This window comes from Manacus candei, unplaced genomic scaffold (genome assembly GCF_025592945.1).
Source record: "Manacus candei isolate 608988 ecotype Guabito, Panama unplaced genomic scaffold, ASM2559294v1 h1tg000067l, whole genome shotgun sequence".
Taxonomy (NCBI): Eukaryota; Metazoa; Chordata; class Aves; order Passeriformes; family Pipridae; genus Manacus; species Manacus candei.
In genome coordinates, this window is record NW_026138115.1 from 14865423 (window position 1) to 14887185 (window position 21763).

At 37.5% G+C, this 21763-nt stretch overlaps 1 protein-coding gene across 5 annotated transcripts in view; it reads left to right on the plus strand.

Moving 5' to 3' along the window:
• The window catches only part of HEATR5A (HEAT repeat containing 5A), a 67343-nt gene extending 54849 nt beyond the window's left edge, over positions 1 to 12494 (plus strand). For all 5 annotated transcript variants that reach the window (XM_051806234.1, XM_051806239.1, XM_051806238.1 and 2 more), the window contains 9 exons: positions 218 to 452; positions 901 to 1149; positions 2770 to 2897; positions 3590 to 3737; positions 4415 to 4687; positions 7101 to 7325; positions 8819 to 8970; positions 10354 to 10567; positions 10845 to 12494. In XM_051806234.1, the coding sequence (XP_051662194.1) occupies positions 218 to 452; positions 901 to 1149; positions 2770 to 2897; positions 3590 to 3737; positions 4415 to 4687; positions 7101 to 7325; positions 8819 to 8970; positions 10354 to 10567; positions 10845 to 11146 (1926 nt within the window). In that variant the 3' untranslated portion in view covers positions 11147 to 12494. The remainder of the gene's footprint in view (positions 1 to 217; positions 453 to 900; positions 1150 to 2769; positions 2898 to 3589; positions 3738 to 4414; positions 4688 to 7100; positions 7326 to 8818; positions 8971 to 10353; positions 10568 to 10844) is intronic.
• Positions 12495 to 21763: the final 9269 nt, after the last annotated feature.

Below are 21763 nucleotides of genomic sequence, written 5' to 3' on the forward strand. Positions count from 1 at the left end.
TTAGTAGTTTTTCCTTTTTTGGGGACACTTGCATTATGATTAGCTGGGGAATTGGTTCAGAAGGTTTAGAAAATAAGTGCTTGTTCACCTCTGCCTGCTGGACTTAAAGCAGGAATAGATTCTAGGAAACCTCATGTCCATTCAGCGGGCAGTCATGTTAGTGATCACAGTAGTTTTTTCCAAATGTCAACGCTTGTCAATATCTATATATCAACAGGTTTACATAGTTGCAGTTCAAAAGCAGAAAAATCAAACTGATGCACACAATCACTGTTTAAAAATTGCAAACTCTGCAGAAGAAAGCTACAGAGATGTAACATTTTCAGCCAGTGGACTTCTGGACTTGGTACAGGCAGATCTTGGAACACTAAGCAAGCTCTGGCTTGCTGCCCTTCAGGATTTTGCTCTCTTAACTTTGCCTTCAGAATATGCATCACAACTACCTGCTGAAGGTAAAAAAGCAAATCAGTTGTATTTTCATAAGCCACTTGTCAGCATACTGACTTGTCAGTAAGATTAAATTTTACTTAAGCATGCTTATGTGCTATCTAAAGATCAGGAGTGCTTTTGAGAACAGAGGTTTTACTGATGTGAAAAGCAGTTTTTGGTATTCTTGTTTGTTGGGTTATTTTATGGTGGAAAAAAGAAGTAGGTGATTTATTGGATTTTTTCCAAATCAATATAAATTAGGTTCCCTCATTAGCCTGAATTTTAATATTGAACATTAAAAGAAAAAGTTATACATAAAATACATGATAAACATAATTTAAATTTTTTTCCGTAGTTTCACAATACATTATAAACATAATTTCAATAAAAAGAAGAATCCTCTTTTAAGAATGAGAAAATACGATAGTTGAAAATAAATTACATCCTTAAAACTAACTTCTTTTCTTGTAGGTGGTACATTTTATACAGCAGAGACGATTGAAAATGCCAGACCTCATTACTACAACTCCTGGGCACTGATACTTTATGCTGCAGCATTATGGCTGACTAGCACGGGTTTCGTTGTCGTTGATCCAGATGAAGGAGTTACAAATCTCTCTCGACCTGTCACCCCAACTACCATGTGTCAAGATTCTTCTACCAGACCCTTGGTGAAGTCACCTGAGGATGTGAATACTGACAGATTTCATCTTATCTTGGGTTAGTGAGTGTCTATATGCTCTATCTCAAAATGTAATTCTTACTAGATAAAACTGCCAGCAAATATTTTCACATTATACTGCATCGTTGAATATCCTGTCTCTTGGAAAAATATACAATCAGAAGAATTTTAAGTCCTAGTGAGAAAATTGTAAAGTGTTTTCCAAATGTGGTACAAAAACCACTCATTGTTAGCTAAACAAGCCCTAAACAAGTGTTTATTGCTCTGCCCATAAACATGCAAATTCAAGGGTGAATTTTACCGTGGTTGTACCACTGTAATTACAGAGTGTATGGATTAACATTACTGAAGTACAGTTTCACATCACAGAATAGTGTGTAGGTTGAAGGGATTTGTGGAGGTCATCTTGCCAACCTTCTGCTCAAGCCGTTCACCTAAAGCCAGTTGCTCAGGACCGTGTCCAGACAGCTTTTGTATATCTTTGTGGAGAGAGATTCAATCTCTCTGTGTAACCTGTGCCAGTGCTTAGTCACCAAAACAGTAAAAAAGTGTTTCCTTACATTCACATAAAGCTCTCTTAAGACTCCGCTACTGCAGAAGCTAATCAGGTAGTTGAATTCAGTCCCAGTTCTCCAAATTTATACAATTAGACATTTGTGATTGTATTTTTTTCTTTGATCTCTCTTTTGTATCCTTCTTTTGTAATCCCTTTTCGGAATGGGTTTGTGTGACCCAGTTGCATATGTCTTCTTTTGAATCCCAGTTTTTCTACAGAGAGCCAGATTCCTTTGGAACTCCATTGCTCCCTCAGTTAGAAGTGGGACCTCTGATACAAAAGCTGCCCGTTTCCCCTGCTTCCTCTACTACTTAGTGCTTCAAATTTCACCTACTTTAACATGAACATCTGGCTTGTTTATTCTACTTTTGAACATATTCCAGTTGTTCATTTTCACTGCTACAGAGAAACTGAAAGAACTTTAAAACTCGGGCATTTTCTGTGGCACAGCTGTTCTTCAGTGTACGTTGATCCATTCCCCAAGTCATCACGCATTTTGGAATTACAGCTGTACAACTGGGATGAGAATATGGGTTGCAGTTTGTATGAAGCTTGTCTCCAAAGTCTTGAGGAGTCCTGAAAGCTGAGGAAAAAAATAGTTTTATCTTCTCTAGGATTTGCAAGCTTAGGGTTCATGTAATTTACTTAGTGCTAGTGATCTAGCTGTGGTAGTTGCATTTTTGTAAAATGGGAAGATAAAGCCTCAGCCTTTGAGTTTATGCACTATTATTACTTTTGCCATTATTTCTTTCTATTACATAAATCAGAGCGATGAGGCAAATATTCTGCTATATTCTCATTATTAATTATGTTGTCTGTTCATTGGACCTATAGTTTAGTGTTTTTCTCAGATATTGCTGGGGTTTTATTTCTTTATGTTAGTAACCAGTTATAGTTGTGTCTTATATTGTTTAGAAGCTGAAATTCTTTGTTTTGATGGAAATAGAGTTCTTGCCCCAAGATATTAGCAATAGGAGATGAATTCACAATATAAAATTCTATTTCTATGGCTGCTCAACCTACTGTGAGGTTACTTAGTAATGGACAAAATTATTCCTGAAAATTTTGAGCACATATGAGTTTTTTCTTCTGATACTTACAGGAATTAGTGTGGAATTCCTCTGCTCTCCTCGATTGGATGCAGCAATGGAGAATATTATTGCCTGCTTGCATGCCCTACAGGCACTCTTTGATGTTCCATGGCCAAGGTCTAAAATAGGTGGTGATCAGGTAATGAATTAATGATCTAATGTCCCCCAGAATTAAGGCATAATTTTAGTTTAAACAGTATCTCTACACTCTATTGTATTTCAGGAATCTTGAACATATAAGTAGTAGGTAAATTATATGCTTTACCAAAATCCAAAGCTGTAGAGGGAGGAGAGAAAAAGAGCACACCTGTAAGAAGACAGGTGAGAGGCAGGGAACTTGAGGACATTTTGTCAGGGAGGGGTAGGATGAGAACTGGGTAAAGACAGAATTCTGGGAAAGAGAGTTCTCAAGGCACAGTTGAATTAATTCTGTTGTAAAAATCAAAGACATGCCCAAATTCTGCTGATTGTTGATGGTCTCTCCAAGGAAATGCATATACTGTAGGAGGGATACAATATAGTATCCCCCCCTTCAAGAGTGAAGATGACGTAAGATAAAGTTTACTTGGGGGGGGTGGGTTTAGTAATTTTAAGTGCCCTGTCTCTTAAATGGCTATGTTTACTATTTTGTTGGGAGAATTGATCAGGACTGCTGCTACCAGGAGCTACGAGCTAGATGTTGAAGAAAATGGCAACTGCTGATTGTACAAATTACATTGTGTTCCTTAGGGAGATTAATCAGAATAATACTGTTGGCTTTAACAAGTATTAACAAGTTCCTAAAACTCCTGCATTAAAATTAAGATATATTAAATGTTTTTCTTATTGTAGGAGTTAGGTGTGGAGCTGCTGAATGTTTTGCATCGACTGATACTGACCAGAGAATCACCTGATATTCAGCTTGCTGCCCTTGAAGTGGTTCGCTTGGTTCTTTTTGCAGCTCAGGAACACGTGAAGGAAAAGCGGAGAAGTGCAGAAGGTACAGTAATGTGTGAGATGTTTAAATACCTATTATCAGGATTAAAGCAATTCTTTCTTGGAAAACTGGATTCCAAGATGCATCCTAATTGAAGTGTTTCACAGTTGGTTACTAATTCTGATTTATTTAAGTCAGTCCCGGTGCCTGACATAAGAAATTGGAGTGGTATGATAGATAGCAGGTGGTTTGGGTGTTGAACAGAGGAAGTGAGGTGGAAAACTGGAGAAAGTGCAGTTGGGATAGTCTTGTGTGGTGTCAGGGAGGGAGGAGTTTTAATGAAAAGCTGCAATCAGTTGCAACAGAGCAATGGAGAGACTCCACACAGCTGTTAAAAGCTAGATTCCAATAGTTACTCTGATTGTAACTTCCTAATGTTCACTTTCTAAAAGGAAAAGACTGGGAGAAGAAGAAAAGCACTTGTATCAGGTGACTTCATATTGGTTTGGTGCCTCAGGATGTTGTATATCTATTGCACACCCTTTTGCCTTTTGACAATCACTGCATAGTTTGCTTATTCAGAAGGATGTATGATTGCCAGTAGAACTTTGAATACATACTCATGTACATATATATACATCAAGATTATGATTTGGTGATGAAACAGTCTTAAGAAGTAAACTTTCTGGAAACAAGGCACAGCCTGCAGACTTCTGCCATATTTCTTCTTCTTGTTTTAGTTGATGATGGTGCTGCAGAAAAGGAAACGTTGCCAGAATTTGGAGAAGGCAAAGACACAGGAGGACTGGTGCCTGGGAAATCATTAGTCTTTGCAACACTGGAGTTGTGTGTTTGTATTCTTGTCAGACAGCTTCCCCAGCTCAACCCTAAATTAACTTGTAGCCCTGCAGTTCAACCTGGAAAACATCTGTTACTCTCAGAAGATGGAAGTAGACTGGTAGCAGCAGCATTAGTTATTCTCTCTGATGTTCCTGCAATCTGTTCTCCTGAAGGTATGCTGTTTCACCACAAGAAAAGATTAATGAAAGAATAGTGGGGTCTTCTCTCCCTTTGTTATTACCTAATTTTCTTAGCTGGATAAATCTGGCAGCAAGTTTTATTGATTTGCTTGTGACAATTTCCTTTTCTAATTATTTTTTGACTGTCAGATTACAAAACTGAAGCAATTAAATGAGTAGTTTTTCTTTTCCTCCCACATGTAGCAGTGCAATTAATAGATTCGTTTTGTACAGGGAAGTATACAACAGCTACATGATTATATTCTACTTGAATTGTCTATTCTGGAATTTATAATGGAGACGTAAATTAAATTTGAAAGGGAAATGTGTCATGTTGCCTTTCACTAAAAGCCATCATTGGAACGTTAAGAAACCACTGTAAGGAGTTACGGTTGAATTCTCAGATTAGTTGACTTTCACCCAGTGAAAGTGGAGTGATTAATTTTGAATTCGCTCCAAACTTTAAGATGGTTCCCCACCACCAACCTCCAATATCATATTCATACATATGATCTTCCAGTGCTGTTACAGCCACACATATAAACCATTTCTGCCCTACACTTCTATTCCCACCTCAGGTATCTGTGTACACCTTATGCAAATCTTTGGTATTTACCAGCTCTGAAAATGTCTTCTTTTCTCTTAATTTTGTTCTCTGCTAAAAGATTCTTCTTTGGGGAATGTCATTCTCCAAATGGCACTCTTGCTATCATTGTAAGGTGATGATATGCTTTCTTTTTTCCCTCTGCAGCCCATTATTTATTAGTTCAAAGCAAATGGAAATAAACATAGCATCACTTAAAATTGAGGACACCTATCTTGTATGAAAAATAATCTGTGATTTTTTTTGGTGGCTGTTGTTCTTTTTTGTCTTTAGCCGTTCATGTCATTCCACAAACTAACAGCTTGCAGTATCAAACCATATGAGATGTTTACACTAAAGGACTTGAGCATTTCGTTCAGGTGACTGAAAAGAGGAGCTTAAGCTTGCTTATACAGTCACTTGAATAAGGAAGCGGCTCGGAAAGTCAGCTCATATAATCAAAGAGAAGAGAATTACTATGTGGAATTGCATCATTTTTTCCCCTTTAATAGGTAATTGAAGTTATAGTGCTGTGATTACCATGTCTCTTACTTCAGGCTGTCATGATAGGTATGCATAATAAAATATGCAAGTAAATGATGCTCATGAACAACATCTCCTACTGAATTCTAACAGTCAATTTTCAAAGACTTGGCTGTTTAAAAATAGAAGGTAGATGTCCTCAGCTTCAGAAAATACTTGTGCATATGTCAGAGACCTTGATTATTCAACAGGTCTCTCATGAACATCAGTATATTAAAATCTTAAAAGCGTAAGCATTTTGCTGATTAGGGAAGGAGATAAAAGTATTATGCCATATGCTTAACTCTGTGCTCCTATCTGAGTCAGAACCTGAGATAGGAGCAACACATAAGTATGCAGGTTGCTAGATTGTCTCCAATATGTGCAGAATTCTATATTACTATTAGGTTCCAAGATGTAAAAATAAGTTAAACTGCTATGCCAGGTTTCTGCTGTGTTTTATTTTTAATATTTGTTAATGGTCTGTCATTCTGACAGGTCAATTATCAGATTGTTAGAGATGAAGGTCTCTTCAGTAGCCTGTGGGACAATCTGCTTCTCTCTCTAGGTCTCCTCTTTTCCAAAATATTTTAGAGGTTTTTATCGTAATTCTAGGAATTTTTTTTACACATATTTATTCTGAGGTCCTCTTTTAATTACTCTTACTAAATTCTCGACTTTACTGATTTTCTGGAGCAGTGACATCCTTAGCTAACCATGCATCATGTGGGAGAAGTATTTCCTTTTACTGGTTTTGAAATTACCCTCTGTTAATTTCCTTCACTTTATTGTCTTCACTGCAAAATAGACTTGGATGCTTATATTTTGTTTTCTGCTATTCTTTGTATATCCTATTATATCAAAGAATATACTACTATACATACTACTGCATATACTAGTATGTACCATATATGCTACTGTACTTCATATACTTCCATACCTTCTCTTCTATGAGAACAACCTCCTCAGTGGTTCTGATCTTTCTGTTCTTGCTTTTCTCTGAACAGACATAATTCCATGCTTCATATAGTAAAATCATCCATAAAAGATCTACAGTGCTAATTTAAAAGGGGGAAAGGTTTGACTTCACTTAAGCAGTCTGACTCGCTGTTTGCTGTAGCAGGTCACACATTATTTCAAATATTTTCTTCAAATTGCTGGTGCCTCCATTAGTACAGGTGCTTAAAAATTATAAATAATAAGTAAAAAAGAGAGTTCAAGAAAACTGCCTCAAGTTTTTTTAATGTAAAAAGTACCTGCATCGTTTTAACTCCTGTGAAATTAATTTGCATTGTTTTACAGGAAGCGTTTCAGTTCTTCCTACTATTTTGTACCTAATTATTGGAGTACTTAAAGAAACTGCTGTGAAATCACGAGATGGCCAGTTACCTCTGGTGGTTGCTGCATCTCTACAAGCCCTTAAAGGACTCTTGTCTTCTCCAATGTCTCGAGCAGAGAAGAGTAGGACTGCTTGGACTGATCTTCTGCGTAGTGCTTTGGTCTCAGTACTTGACTGTTGGGATCAAGGTAAGCACAAATATCAGGTTTGTGTATTTAAAAACAAAACAAAAACTGTCTGTCTGAAAGGTTATTTGGTTTTATTTAGATTCAATTTATGCACATGTTAAAAAAAATTAGTATGTTAGTCACAGAAGAATGTGTGAAGAACTACCAAGTACTGTTGAAACTATAGTGCAGTCTTGTCTCTACAGTTCATATGAGAAGTCATCATCTATAAGGTACAAATGAGGGTGTCATGGTTTAAGCCCAGCTGGAAATTAAGCACCAGCAGCTGCTCGCTCAACCCTCCCTCTCCCCTCCCTGCCCCCACCCTGGAGGAAGGGGGAGGAGAATCAAAGTTAAACTTGCATGTTGGGATAAACAGTTTAATAATTGAAAATAAAGTAAAATACAGCAATAATGGTAAACTACAATAATAATCCTAATAAAAAGGGAAAAACAAGGGATGCACAAGGCAGTTGCTCACCACCTGCTGACTAATGCCAGACCCCCCTTTCTGAACCCAGATCAGCATCTCTTCCTGGTAACTTCCCCTAGTTTATACACTGGGCTTGACGTTCTATAGTGCAGAATAGTCCTTTGGTCAGTTCAAGCCACCTGTCCCAGTTGTGCTCCCTCCCAGTTTCTTTCCTGTACCTCCTCACTGGCACAGCATGAGACAAGAAAAAAAGTCCTTGACTTAGGATAAACATGACTTAGCAAAAAACCAAAACATCGGTGTGTTTATCAACACCATTTTCATTCCGAATCCAAAACACAGCACTGTAACAGCTACTGAGAAGAAATTAACTCTATCCTAGCTGAAACCAGGACAGTGGGTTTGCAGGCCTACTCCTGTGTTACGTGGTGCCACAATGTAGTTACATGGTACAATGGCCTAAACAGAAGTTGTGGCCTCAGCGTATGGTTGAGCATAAAAGACAGCTGTCCTGCGTGCAGCTTCTCAACAGAGTTAGTGCCCGTAGTAAAACAAAGGGTATTTAAAGCAGTAGTGCAAGAAAAACTTTTTTTGTCTTAAAGTAAATTTACTGTGTCCTGCTGCTTCAACTTCCTGAATTTGTAGTATTTTTATCATTCCTTATGTTTACTCTCTAAGGTGTAATTTGTCATTGGAACTTTTCTTTATAGAGATGGTTTTTTAAGTTATAGAAAAAGAATATATGTTAATTCAAATTTTATATACTCTCAAAAAAGATTGTAATCTTAATATGTCCTACCAGCTCTTCAAAGATATTTATTGTACTTTATATAAAGAAACAATGGAATAGGAGCATGCTGTTATTTCTAAATATGCATATAAGCACCCGTGAATTCCCATTTTGGCCTTGGCTTTTATTACAGGAGAAGTCCATATCACTGCATCAGAGTACATTGTGTACTTGAAAAAAGAGGTTCTTAAAGAAATGTAGACATTAATATTTCTGTTCCACCTCTATGTAACACTTTAACTCATAAGATTACTTTTTAATGCAAATCTAACCTTCTTACTTTATTGATAGATAAAGAACTCCAAGAACTCGATGAAGTTAGCCTGCTTACTGCTATTACAGTATTTGTTATGTCTACCAGCCCAGAAGTTACTACTGTAGAGTGCCTTCAGAAGCGTTGTATTGAGAAGTTTAAAATAACACTCGATTCAAAAGATCCTCTTGTAAGTACTGGTGAAGTTATAGAATATCAGAATTGTATTAAATGAATTTTAGTTTTGTCACTAGTCCTGGGTATTGATTGAAGTTAATTCTCTCCTGACTATATCTGTTCTATTTTAAATTACGGTTTGAACAAGAGATCAAAAACATGTCCAGCCATGCATTTAATCATTTTTTATTCTGTATGCAATTCTGTATTCCTATGATTTTTTTTGGTTTTTGTTGCATTGGATGCAGCACTTTATACATTGATAAGTACAAAATACGGTTGTGTAGTGTTTCAGGCACCTGTTTAATTTTATTTGTTCATTTTATCTTCAACACACAGATACTATCTTTTGCACAGGAAATCACTCAGCTGTGAGTCTTTGGGAGCTGTAGCAAGTGCCACTACATAACTGTTACTGTCCCATAAGCATCAGCTCTTGGCCACTGCTGGATGCAGCCTAATGAACTAGATTAATGCTTTGTTCCGACCTAGTATAAATATTTTCATGTAGTGGCTTTAGATTGTAGTGCCACAGTTCATATATTCACCAAAAAACCCCAATGTATCAGGGAAAAAAGTATTTATACAATTGGCTTTTTTAGGTGTTGGGACTTCTTCACTCTTAAAGTTCAGCTCTGAAAATAACATGCATTAGATTTCATCTTTGTGAGAATTCATTATAAACTGTTTTTCTTGCATCTTCTCTGCATATATTTGTATAGTAATAAAAAATTAAATAAAGTTACCTTTACTTGAGAAATAGCTGTAAGACAGTACTTTTTTATAGATCAATACATTTCTAATATTGTAAATGTCAGTTTCCACTGTTAGGAAACTGGGGATGCCACATATGACTGCAAGGAAATGTCAGTATGCATTTTCAAATTTTATCCAAGTATTTAAGCATCTGAACCCTTCAGAAATTGTGTAGGAACTTGGTGGTTCCAGTCCTGTTGACTTCCAGTGAATGCAAGCTATTGGACAATCTGAGGCATTTTAAAATTGTGTCTACAGTTTGACAGGGATATTGCTTACATTTTAAGCACCTCTTTTCAGTCAGCTGTATTTTTGCAAAAAGGAGAGTATTTTCAAAACAGTACTCATCCTCATACAGAAAAAGTACTTTTTCTGTCACTCAGAAATGTCAGAATATGTAAGACTGGGTGGAAAGAAAAAGGAAGTATGTTCTAGTTTCTGTTATTATTTTGATTACAAGTTATAATGCTCTTATAAAGTATTATACATTAGCAGCCTGAAACCTGATGGATTTTTAAGCTGTGAGGCACATTTTTCTCCCTCCCTAAAATTTTATCTGACAAGCTGTTAGATTTAAAATACTCAGAGATGTATTTTTAAGTACAACACTTTGTAACTGCAAATTTCATTTTCCCTTTAGGTACAGTACAAGTGCTACCAGCTGCTGCACTCCATCTTTCAGCATCCAAACAAAACTGTGTCATATCCTTATATTCATTCTTTAGCACCATCCATTGTGGGAAAACTGCAGGAAACAGAAAAAGCAAAACCTGAAAATGCTGCTGAACTTCAAGTCATTCAGGAGGGAATAAAGGTGGTTACAGCTCTGACAGCCACTGCTGAGGAAGAGCACCGTAAGTTATTTCCATTACTAGTGCCCAAAGCATTAAATAGGCTCAAAGTTGCCATAAGTAACAAACTAAACCAAAACGACCACTAGGAATCCAATCCTGAACAATAATTGCTAACAAAATTGCTCACAGTAAATGTTGGTTCTTTTTACCCTACAGTTCAGCTAACATTTGCAGCTTTATAGTTTGAGTTAAATGTTAACCTAGAGAAATACTTCTAGTTTTAATTTGAAACTATTTTTAAAAAGTGTATGCTGAAGTTGTGTTTTCAATGTTGTAGGTGCTCATTTGGTGGCCTGCTTTCTTCCCATCCTTATTTCCTTTCTTTTGGATGAAAATGCCCTGGTTTCTGCTACAAATTCAGCAAAAAATCTACATGAGTTTGCTTTGCAAAATCTGATGCAGATTGGTCCACAGTACTCATCAGTTTTTAAAAAACTAATGGCCTCCTCTCCAACTCTGAAAGCCAGGCTTGAGTCAGCTGTGAAAGGCAATCAAGAAAGCATCAAAGTGAAGACTGCTAAACATGCAAAGAATCCTGGGAAAAGTTCAAGCATTCAGCTAAAGACCAATTTTCTTTAAAGCTTTATATTGTCTTCTTACACATTTTGATATCAGCAGCAAAAAACATCCCTTTTAATTTCTAATCAAAGTAGAATCGCTTTGAGTTGATCTTAAGTATTTGAGTTTGTGCTGAAGTATTTCAGAAAGTTTTTAAGAGAAAGGAAATTTCTAGGTGGCTTTCTGTTAGTGTAAGACTTCTTAAACATCTCTAAATACTGTGAATAAATCAGAGGTCATCAAATCTGTATTTTTTTATTACTTTGGACTAAAATACCAGAAATGCACATGTCTATATTAAAAAAAGTATAGCGAACTTTACCATAGGTATATTTAGGAGAAGCCCACACTTAGCCATTAAGTAAAATTAATTTTATTTCAAAGCAATATTTGTCAAAAAGAAGTTACCTTAAGTGGTTTTTGGATTTAACTGGGGCATAAACTTACTTACAAATTGTAATCTATGCAAATTACTAATTTAACAGACTGCATCATTAATTAAACAGGTTAAGTATCCTTTTAAGCCTTACAGTAGTTTATTGTTGATCTCAGAAAATTCAACTCAGTACAGGCAGTATGAATAGCTTTAATCCTAATGTCTTGAGCTGTACAAGATGTAACAGTGAAACACAGCTCTGTGATGCTTCTTCATGAAGGACTCTGTAGTGCTTTCCAGAGTGGGACTATGTAAGGATTGGCAGGCTTGGTGCCTTGCTTCTCAACATGGTCTCACTTTTCAGGATGTGTACTTGTGGGAAGTTTCTATTAGGTGAGCCAGGCAATTGGAGCTTACATATCCTGTCCAGGGTAGGACAGCAATTTTAACATACTGTGCCTCAATTCAGACCTCTGCTCTATCTGGATGTATGTTTCCTGATCTGTAAATGATCGGTTATATATACATGGAACTCACAGAAATTTACGTATCTCTGCAATGAGAGATGGACATATTTGAAGTCACTTTGTCCTGTGTCTATAAATAAAGTGCAACAAACCGATAGTAAGGAGTATATAATTAACATTTTTATCAAGGAACATATTTTAATATAGAAAAATAACTATCAAAATTGCAAAGGCTATAGAGTATTTTGACTTCCTTCTTAATACCAGTATTAACTAAACCAAACACTATCTATCAAACTGAGGATACTATTTCCTTCTTGAATCTAATTGCTTTAAAAGAAAGAAGAAAAAATTATTTACGGAACTGAGAAACACACTGTGACTCAGGAAGAGTGTGATGTACTGTATTTTATTAGAAGTTTTGTATATAAATATAATTGTAAATTGTACAGAATTAACCATTTGACCAAAGTTCTAACAATTAATTTTTCTAATTTACATAAATAAAGCTAATTTTCTTCCCTTAGTATTTGTCTTAGTCATTTTATCCAGTAGTAGAGGAACTCTAAGGACTTGTGTATCAGAAAGAAAATCATCGTATGGTGCCTCAAGGAAACAAATAATAGAAGTTTGGGCCAGATTCATCAAGGTCTGTGACTTGATATTGCAGGTCTTCCTCTGTTCTGTGTAGCACATTGGGTAAATAAGTAACACCAGGAAGACTGTCTATGTGTAAATACCTCTTCTGTGCCAAATGCTGAAATGTGTGAACTCTGGGAAGATGGTTGAGATGCTTTCCATCTTTCCCTGGAGAACCAGAAGCCCTTTGTTTCACCTCTTCATTGAAGTCAAATCTGTAGTTGTTGGCTCAGTTACTCATCTTTATCTTATTGGTAATTTTTTATCTTGTTATTTTTCCCTTCAAAGTTTACTGATGGGTTTTTTTTGTTTTGTTTCCCAAGGCTGCTCTGGAGAATCACAGATTCTTATGAAACTTGAAACTTTTAAATGAAACTCATGGCATGTTTACTATCAAAGTGGCCAAATACATTGCTTAGGAGGTTAGTTACTACAATAGGTACATATGGCTACCTTTTTCATTTTCTGTAATGTATAGCAATGTATCAACATTTTCTAATGTTGATAGGACAATCTATTGAAACCCTACCTTGCTCAAAAATTTTGAAGAAGCATACTGAAGTTGCAAGAACACCAAACAGACCTGTTAAAAACCAAAAGTTAAATTTCAGAACAGCTTAGTCCTCGATTTCTTAGAAGGTCTCATTGCAGTAGCTCACAACTGAATCACTGAGTAGTGCCATAATTATGTGATTTCATGTTTCTTGATCAATTCTTGTAGCCACATGTGGAAAAGCACCATTTTCAGCATATCTGTGTATTGCAGAAGCAAAAATGATTCCAATAAAGAGAACTGCTGCTAATTCTTAATGTTGACTGTAAATTAGGATGTATGTGTGAGCTTTATTTATCTAGATAATTAATTTATCCACATAGTAAAAATATCTGTGCCCTGAGTTGTGCTTTTTTATGTACACCTAAAAGAACAAGTTGGATCACATGAACAAATCTACTCATTTAAGGTAATATAAACGAATATTACAGATATAATCTGGTTTCAGTTATAAAAAGATTTTGGCTTTTAGATATCAGATGTCTTTGATGCAGTTTTATGAGGAACTTGCATAAATCTCTTTTTTCTTGAAGAAATAAGTAAGACCACAGAGCAGTTTTGGGTTTAATTCCGCTCTTCTTTTTTAGGCATTGCTTGGTATGCAAGCTCTTATGTTTAGCCAAACAAAAAGAACCCAGCATATGTTTAGCCATAAACCAAACTCTTACTTCTGCCCTTCCTGCTTCCTGTGTCCTGTGCCTCCTTGCTGATTGTTTTTGTGCCATTTCTCTAGAAGCACCAGTAAATTTTCTTCCAGTAAATTGTGTTTGCAATGAAGTCTGTGGCCTGCGTGCATGTTTCCTTTGTATGTTTCCACTGTTTATATAGGAAGTTGAATGGTTTTGTGTGATAGAAGATCTTTACTATGCCTAAGCTCAAGTGCATATATGCACATATGAGTACCTCATGGAATGTAGTATTTAAGTGCTATGCAAATAATTCACAGATAACTTTCTGTTGACTGCAACAAACCAGTAAAAACTGTGCAAACGCATCACAGCTGGAATGTGATAGGTTTTAATTGGATACAAATCTGTAGCACTGCAGCTGAAAAAGCAGCATTTCTGATAGCATTGCTTAGGCTACAATAAGTCTGAGACTGACGTGGTATGTTCCAAGGTGCAGGAGTCACCTTCAGGCAGACAGAGGTATCAGTCAAGTGATGCACATATCACCATAAAATAGGAATGCATAGGAAGCATAGCAGATTTTTCTATTAATAAATGTCAGTTACAATTACAATTTCCAAAGAGATTTTTCCCCACCAGACTGCCACAGCAGTACCAAAAGAGGGTAATCGCAGAGATCAATTGCAGGAGGAGTGGAGTGATCTAGGATAGTTTGCTAGATTATCAGAAATAGCAGTAACACTGCTTAGGAGGGATCAGGTGGCAAATTCAACAGAATTCCAATATAGTTTTAATTTGAATGAAGTTGGATGTATCTGTGACAGTAACAATGTATGAGGGGTCACTGTGACAGTCCCTTTAAAGCTTCATCCCTAATCTCAGTGCTAGATACACACTTTTTGTATTCAGCTTCCTGAAATGTACCTGTTTCATCAGTCTACTAATAAACGGCTTCTGTTTTCTGCCAGTGACAAACTTAGCAAATGATACTTCAAGCAAGGCAAGAAAGCAAGGGGGAAATCCTTAGACAATTAACACACTTTGCTGAGTCGTCAAATAAAAGAACATACAGCAAGGTAGGCTATTTGTCTACTTCTCTACACTGTGGTATCAAAAACCACAGGAAGAGTCACTCCATTTGTCTTGAAAGTAGCATTCCTTGGCCAGCCCTGATCCTGTGGGCGTTCTTAGATACTGCTTTTTGCACATAAGAACCTCTGATCCTTAAAAATATCTAATAAACTGTACTTCCATGCAACCAAGTGTTGAATAAAGTGGTCAGTCAGATTTGTCCATAGCACTCTAATTTGAGCAACACTGGAGCTGTTGCTGTAGATGACATTTCACAGAGGACTCTCATTCAATTAGCTGAAGTAGCAAGCAGTTCAGTTTTACATATACTGCTCAAGCTATTTAATGACAGCAGGCTATAGCTTCAAAGACATAAAAATTAAAAAGCACATTTGGCCAGACATGACATGCTTTACCTGCCTCTAACATATTTAATGTCATGAATACTGAAAGTTGATTATGCAAACTGAAGTAAACCAGCTGCATTTGATACATTATGCTGTCTGCACAAGAAAACCCTAAATATGCCAATGCTATGCCACTAACCTCTCTAAAATGTTGTGTGGTTCTTACTTTGGTTTTTATGTAGAGTTGTAGATTTTTGAAACTTTTTTTCCTAAAATGTTTTCTGTATTCTCTGGAGAATAAATGGTTTATTACATATAACAACGTAAGGGAAAGTGACATCTAAATATAGTAAAAGTAGGGCTGAAGAACTTGTCTGAGAAACAGGTCAGCACAAAAGAAGGCTTTTAAAACATCCTGCAATAATGTGTGGTACAGTAACTCAAATTCACTCTGCAGCCAGATATCAATTTTGCTCTATGGTCATATCTCCACTTCCGTAGTCCTACTTATCTGAAATGCAAAGTCTAACTCCGGAAGGAAGAATGTGGCATCAAATCCCCTTTCTCTCTGCTTGGATTCCAGGTGCTCAATGCTGGCACATGCAGGAGAAAACAAATTGGGAGGATGAATAGCAGCCACAGCAGAGCCTGCTGTCTCTATGCATATTAGTGTGTGTGCCAATTTGCCTGGTTATTGCACAGAAAAACATATTCTTTATGCATGTAAAGAAGTGTGCAGATAAGGAAAGTCTGTTTCTACAAGTTGCTGGTAAGAAGCTAAATTTAGTAATGACACAGATTCGTAAAGTCCCATTCTAAGCTGCAGTCTTACGAATTGCAATTGTGTAGCCTAGAAATGGATTTTTTTTTGACCAATGTTAATATTCATATATTAAAATGGATGTGAATTATCTTGCTGACAATGAAATGAAATATGGAATTACTGAGAGTCCCTGTTGGTACTACAGGGAATTTTTTTCTTATTATTACCTTCTCTGGGGACAATTTCATTTATGGTATTTTTGTAAGTTTTTTTTTTCTGCCTACTTTGTCAGTCCTCTGTATGCTTTTCTGCAAGAAAAGGAGAAGGGCTTGTATGAGGCTCATTTTCAGTGGAAGTATGAAGTACAGGCCTCAGGGATTCTGGAAACAATTTTGATTTATATCTAAAAATAGAATATTATGCAATTTGAAAATACAACCTATCATTATGAAGGAAAATGCTCTTAACCTCATCCTCCCTCATGTAAAATTCATGGCAAACACCAAGAAAAAATTGTCACAGATGTACGCATGTTTTATGGGAAGCACAGATGCAAGGATAATTGGTTCAAGCTGCTGCCACCAAATTTACCTGAAATTCAGTTAGAGAAATAAAAGAATTTGCCTATAGGAAAAAAATCAAGTTTTCTTTTATGATAATTCTTCAACTGTATTTATTAAAAAAGCAAGGATGGGATGAAGAAGGGAAATAGAAGAGACGCTGGAAATGAATGGTTTTCACCTCCAATCTGAGGCACAATGCAGTCTTGTGTTCAGCTGTCAGGGAGTCAAGCCACACAGTAATGCGGCCACAGGGAGGGTGGGAGGGTGGATGGGCTTTTTTTAGTCCATTCCTCCTAGTTCCCTTTTGAGACCAACAAATCTGGGTATAATTTACTTTTGTGAAATGAGACTTTTCAAGCTGGTTGGAGAGAGGTTCTCAAGAACGAGTGGTCTTGATTTGGAGCCGTGAGCCATCCCTAGTTCTAGGCACCCTCTAAACCATACGATACATATAGATACGTGCGGACCCTTGGGGCTTAAAGGCTTGCAGTCTTCTGTCCTGATTTTCCCACATAACCTTGGAGATGTGGCAAAAGGCCATACCTGTCCCCTGTAGGGACAGGGAGGAAAAGTAGTCAGTGGGCATGGTATGAACCACCAAAGTATTCTTCTCTGTCTGAGGGCAGGTGCACCCAGGGAAGCTATGAGTGAATAACTTATTGTCCAAGTAGGTAATTTCCTTTAGATGCCCAGAGAAACCTACTTTCAAGGACATTCAGAACCATGAACTGCAATGATTTAGGATAAGCTGTGGTCATTCCTAAAGACTTCTGGAGATTTTCCTGATCAAGACAGGAGAGAAAAGGCTGTTGGAAGTACTGGCTATAGAGCAGAGAGACTTCAGAAGCAGATTTGGAAGATGAGACATCTACTGCAAAGCTTCCATGAGCAAGAGGAGGGAAGAGGGAGCAGGGTCTTACCTGGGTTGTCAGGCTTGAAGTGACCACCATGTCTGTCATGGCCGGGCTTCACGAACGAAGATTTGAGGAGGGCACTACCCACGTTTGCTACAAGCATGCTGGTGGCTAAAAAGGCCAGTATGAGATAGACACGTCCGGTTGCAAAAGGCACAGCAGAAAGACTCCTTAGGTGGTATATTCTGCAAGGCACGATTCTTTCTGCGTTGTCTTTTCTCCTCAAGAGTGATCCTGTGTGCGTTCTCAAAGGAAGCAGCAGCGTTATAGATGGTGTGTCTCCAGACCTCCCGACTGGAGGCCAGAGTAGACCAGTTATGGTGATCAATATGGCCAAGGCTGAGATGTTGTTTCAGGGAGTCCTTGTATCTCCTCTTCAGGGCTCCTCTCTTGCAGCAGCCAGTGGCAAGTTCACCATAAAGCAGGATCTTAGGGAGGCGGTGGTCCTTCATCCTTGAGACGTGTCCTGCCCAACACAGCTGTGTTCTCAGCAACATGGCCTCAATACTTGTGACTGCTGCTTGTTCTAGAACAGATGTATTGGTCACAAAATCTGACCAGTGGATGTTTAGGATTGTACATAATCTGACAGACAACCTTTGTGTAGCCATGAGAGAATGTTTTCCATTACACAAAATTTGGCAAAAACTGCAATGGCTTTGGCACACTAATGAGAGGAGACATAGCAGCTCATGAACCTGCTACTGCCTATGGAAAGTTGCTGTTCCAGGCTCAGGTATATCTTGGCTGGATCAACTCTGCACCCGGTGGTCAGGATTTCAAACCACATACTCGTTCTGGACTTTAACTAAAGCTTTCAGTGCCGTAATTTTCTCCTTCAGGAGATGGTGAATACGTTAACTGTCAGGGATTCTCTCCTGACCCTCTAGGTTTGTGAAGCTCTACCTAGACTACACAGAATGCCCCAAAAACAACTGAATCTTTTTTACTTTTTTTTGTCTCTTTTGTAAGTGCAAGAACTAGACAGAGACGCAAGTATTTAAAATCCAGTTCCTTTTGTAATATCCCAGAACTATGTGCAACTACGTTGCTGTTAGAGGTCTTTTCTGGTTGTCTTCCTTATGTTCAGCCAACACCCCGACATGACTTGCTGAGTGACTTCTGCTGGGTAAAAGTGGTAGAGGGCAATATGCTCCAGAGAGTGAATCAAGAGAGATAGCTGTGAAGATGGGGCAAGTCAGAGGAAAAAGTAGCAGGAGAGGAGCAAATACAAAGTCTGCTGAGGAAGTAACAACACTCTTGAGAGATTTTTCAAATCAAACAAATGCTGAAGGATTAGGCCAGGACAGAGAGGAAGAATGGGGAAGCAGAACAAGAGGTATGCACCTGAGTAGTAAAAGAAGGAAGAGAAAATTTTTACAGCAGTCACCTGGTTGATTCATTGCTTCAAAACAGCCAGTGTGAAATATAGTTTAATAGTTGTCTGAAATGTTATAAAATATTTTAGAAATTAAACTGCTCTGATTTGTAAAGTTCACACCATTTTCTGTTACATGACTTTTGCTTGTTCTGTTTTGTGCTGCCTATTATTTAGGAAAAGAAAAGACTGTCAATCATCTGCATAAATCAAAGCACAACACTTTGTAGTAGCAGCACAGGATGAGGCAAACTAATGACATTACTATAAAAAGTAACTCAAAGTTACTTGCATAAAATACTCTGAGTCTCTACCTGTTAATAAAATATTCAAAGCAGCCACAACAGGATCACATTCTACACAGTCGCTAAGTAAACCATGAGAACACTCACTGAAATGACAGAAACTTCATCAGAAAGCACTGTTTGTTACACACACACACAAACACCAAAATTATTAAGTAGTATGCAAAGTAAGAAGACAAGTTTGCAGTGATGTAACTCATGAACAAGAGCAGCTACATGCCCTAGTTTCCGTTGCCTTTTCAGTACCGGTTACAATACCTGCACATACACACTTTATATGTTTTCATCAACAGATTTCAAAATTACTTATAAGGAGTCAATTGAATGGCAAAATTTTCACCGCTGTTCTTAGGTTAGGATTTTGACCTAAATGAGTGGATAGTCTTTGGAAATGAAGATCATTCCTTGGAGGGTATTCAGAGGCCAGACAGAACGAAGAGAGTTGGGAAGGGTTTGTCACTGTTCAGTGGCAGATGAATTTTCCTAGGGTGGGTAGGTGGGATCAGAGTGGGATTACTGGTTCCTGCCTGCTGTAATCACACGGAAGTGGGTGTAATTGCTGGCAACAGCTCAGTCCCTTCAAGGCAGGGAAGAGAGGGTAAATACTGTCAGCCTTTAATTATGGTTTGTGCTTTCTTGCCAGTTCTGAAGAAATGGAAGCTGCTGATAACACAGTCTGCACCAAGTAGGGGCTAAGATGGGAACTGATTTTTAAAAGCACAAATAAATGTGCTTGTCACCCTTCTGGGGAGAGAGGAGAACTGGAAATAATCATGGAGGTGCCAGAGAAAACATTCTGTGAGACTGAATATTGCTGTGCCCTTGTTTGTGCTCCCCATCCCAAACCCACAAGAGAAGGTCTAATTATCTGCAAAGTGCAGCTTTATCGACCCTGATAGACATACATTGAAGCTGCATGGACCACTGTCATGCAAATAAATACTTGCTGTGCAGGTTACCTGGTTAAGAAGTCCTAACAGTTGCTCACAGCAAATATTTTCTAGAAGTCAAAGCCACTGAATTCCTTCACAGCTACACCAATATCAATGAATTGACATCGGTAAGAGTTGTTCCACTGCAGAATAACGTTTATGAAGTGGTCAAGATTTTAAACTTTTCCCATTTTTAAATTGAAGATTATCCCATGTCTTAGCTGAACTGTTGGTGTTGACTCCTATTTTACTAACTTGATCACCTGAACTGGTGAGTTCTGGAAAGGAAGACAGTATTCTGAAAAAAAAATAATCACCGGAAACCTCAAAAAATTTAATAATTTGATATTATTTGTAAACTTGAGAAAATTGACTATTTATCACTACATGGGAAGGTGTTTATATAAGGTAAATGTAGGGAAGCTTTTTTCCTTGAATTGTTTCTGGTCTAAAATCACACCACTTCTTCAAAGTAAGTTAGACTCAAAAAAACTAGATGGGATACTTTAATGAAATTATAATGAGATTATCTTCATCCTTTTACATTTTCATGTCTGATCAGTCACTGGTATTCTTTGGTTTTCAAGCTGAAGTTTGTGGAACTGATTTAAGTATTGAAATATACAAAAATGTGTTAGCCATTATTTTTTGTGTGTAGGTTCGCCATTTGCTGCTTTCTTCAGACATCTAGTGTGATCTGAACTTTGACATAAGGCTGAGCTTAAGGTTATCTTACAAAAAGCATTCTGATTCAATAGCTCTGAAAGCTGAAAGCAACACTTAAGCACAATTTAAATAAAATCTAAAAATTTTGGCAGCCAAACTTTGATTTTAAATACTGGAATTCCCTAGAATTTCAAATTACTTTGCATGTAAAGCTTAGTCTGGAGTGAAAATGGGAGAAAGGAAGGATAAAAGATTGGACAGACTGCAAAGGAAAATTTTGAATTTACTGCAGATTGGATTTAGACATGGCATTGTTTCCAGGGAGAAAAAAAGTAGTATAGGGAGATAATTTTCAGAAGTATTATATCACTGATATTGAAGTGGTTTAGGGGGTTTTTTGAGATGTGTTTTCACTGGCCTATCAGGTAGACACAGCCTGGATACCCCCATTGCCAGGCCTGAGTGAAGGTACTGTGTGGCCCCACTGAGTGGTGTTCCTGCTGCAAGAGAAGGGAAAGCAGAAGCTTGTGGGTTTGGTGGCAGACAGCTTGTACTTAAGAGTGCCTGCAAGATGAAGGGAGTACTGTGGTACTCCTAGCTCCCTCCTAGCTTGATTTTTATTAAGATCTGCTTGATCTTAGTAAAAGAAGCGTGCGTGTAGGATGTGTCTGTCGTCTGAAGGATGATGTGGGAGAGGCCTGCTTGAAGAATGGAAAACCCAATGAACCATTTTCTCCATGTAAGCTATCATTTTTGAGAACTATTTAAAGCACTCTAGAGATCAAAATGTGTTTCCTTAAAAATCTTTTAGACTCCTGTAAAAACTCTGCACCAAGGAGAGAGTCGGTGTTAGGGGTATGAGGTATGCACAAAGAGAATGGGGAGCTCTTCCGAGGGAATGCTGGGGTAGGTGTTGCTACAGTCCCAGAAATGCTCTGCATCTGAAGTGAAAGGCCCCGAGGGAAAAAAATCATTGTATCAGTTAGGATTGGTCTTAAGAGTGACCATGCCAAATAGCTCTACCAATAGAGGTTG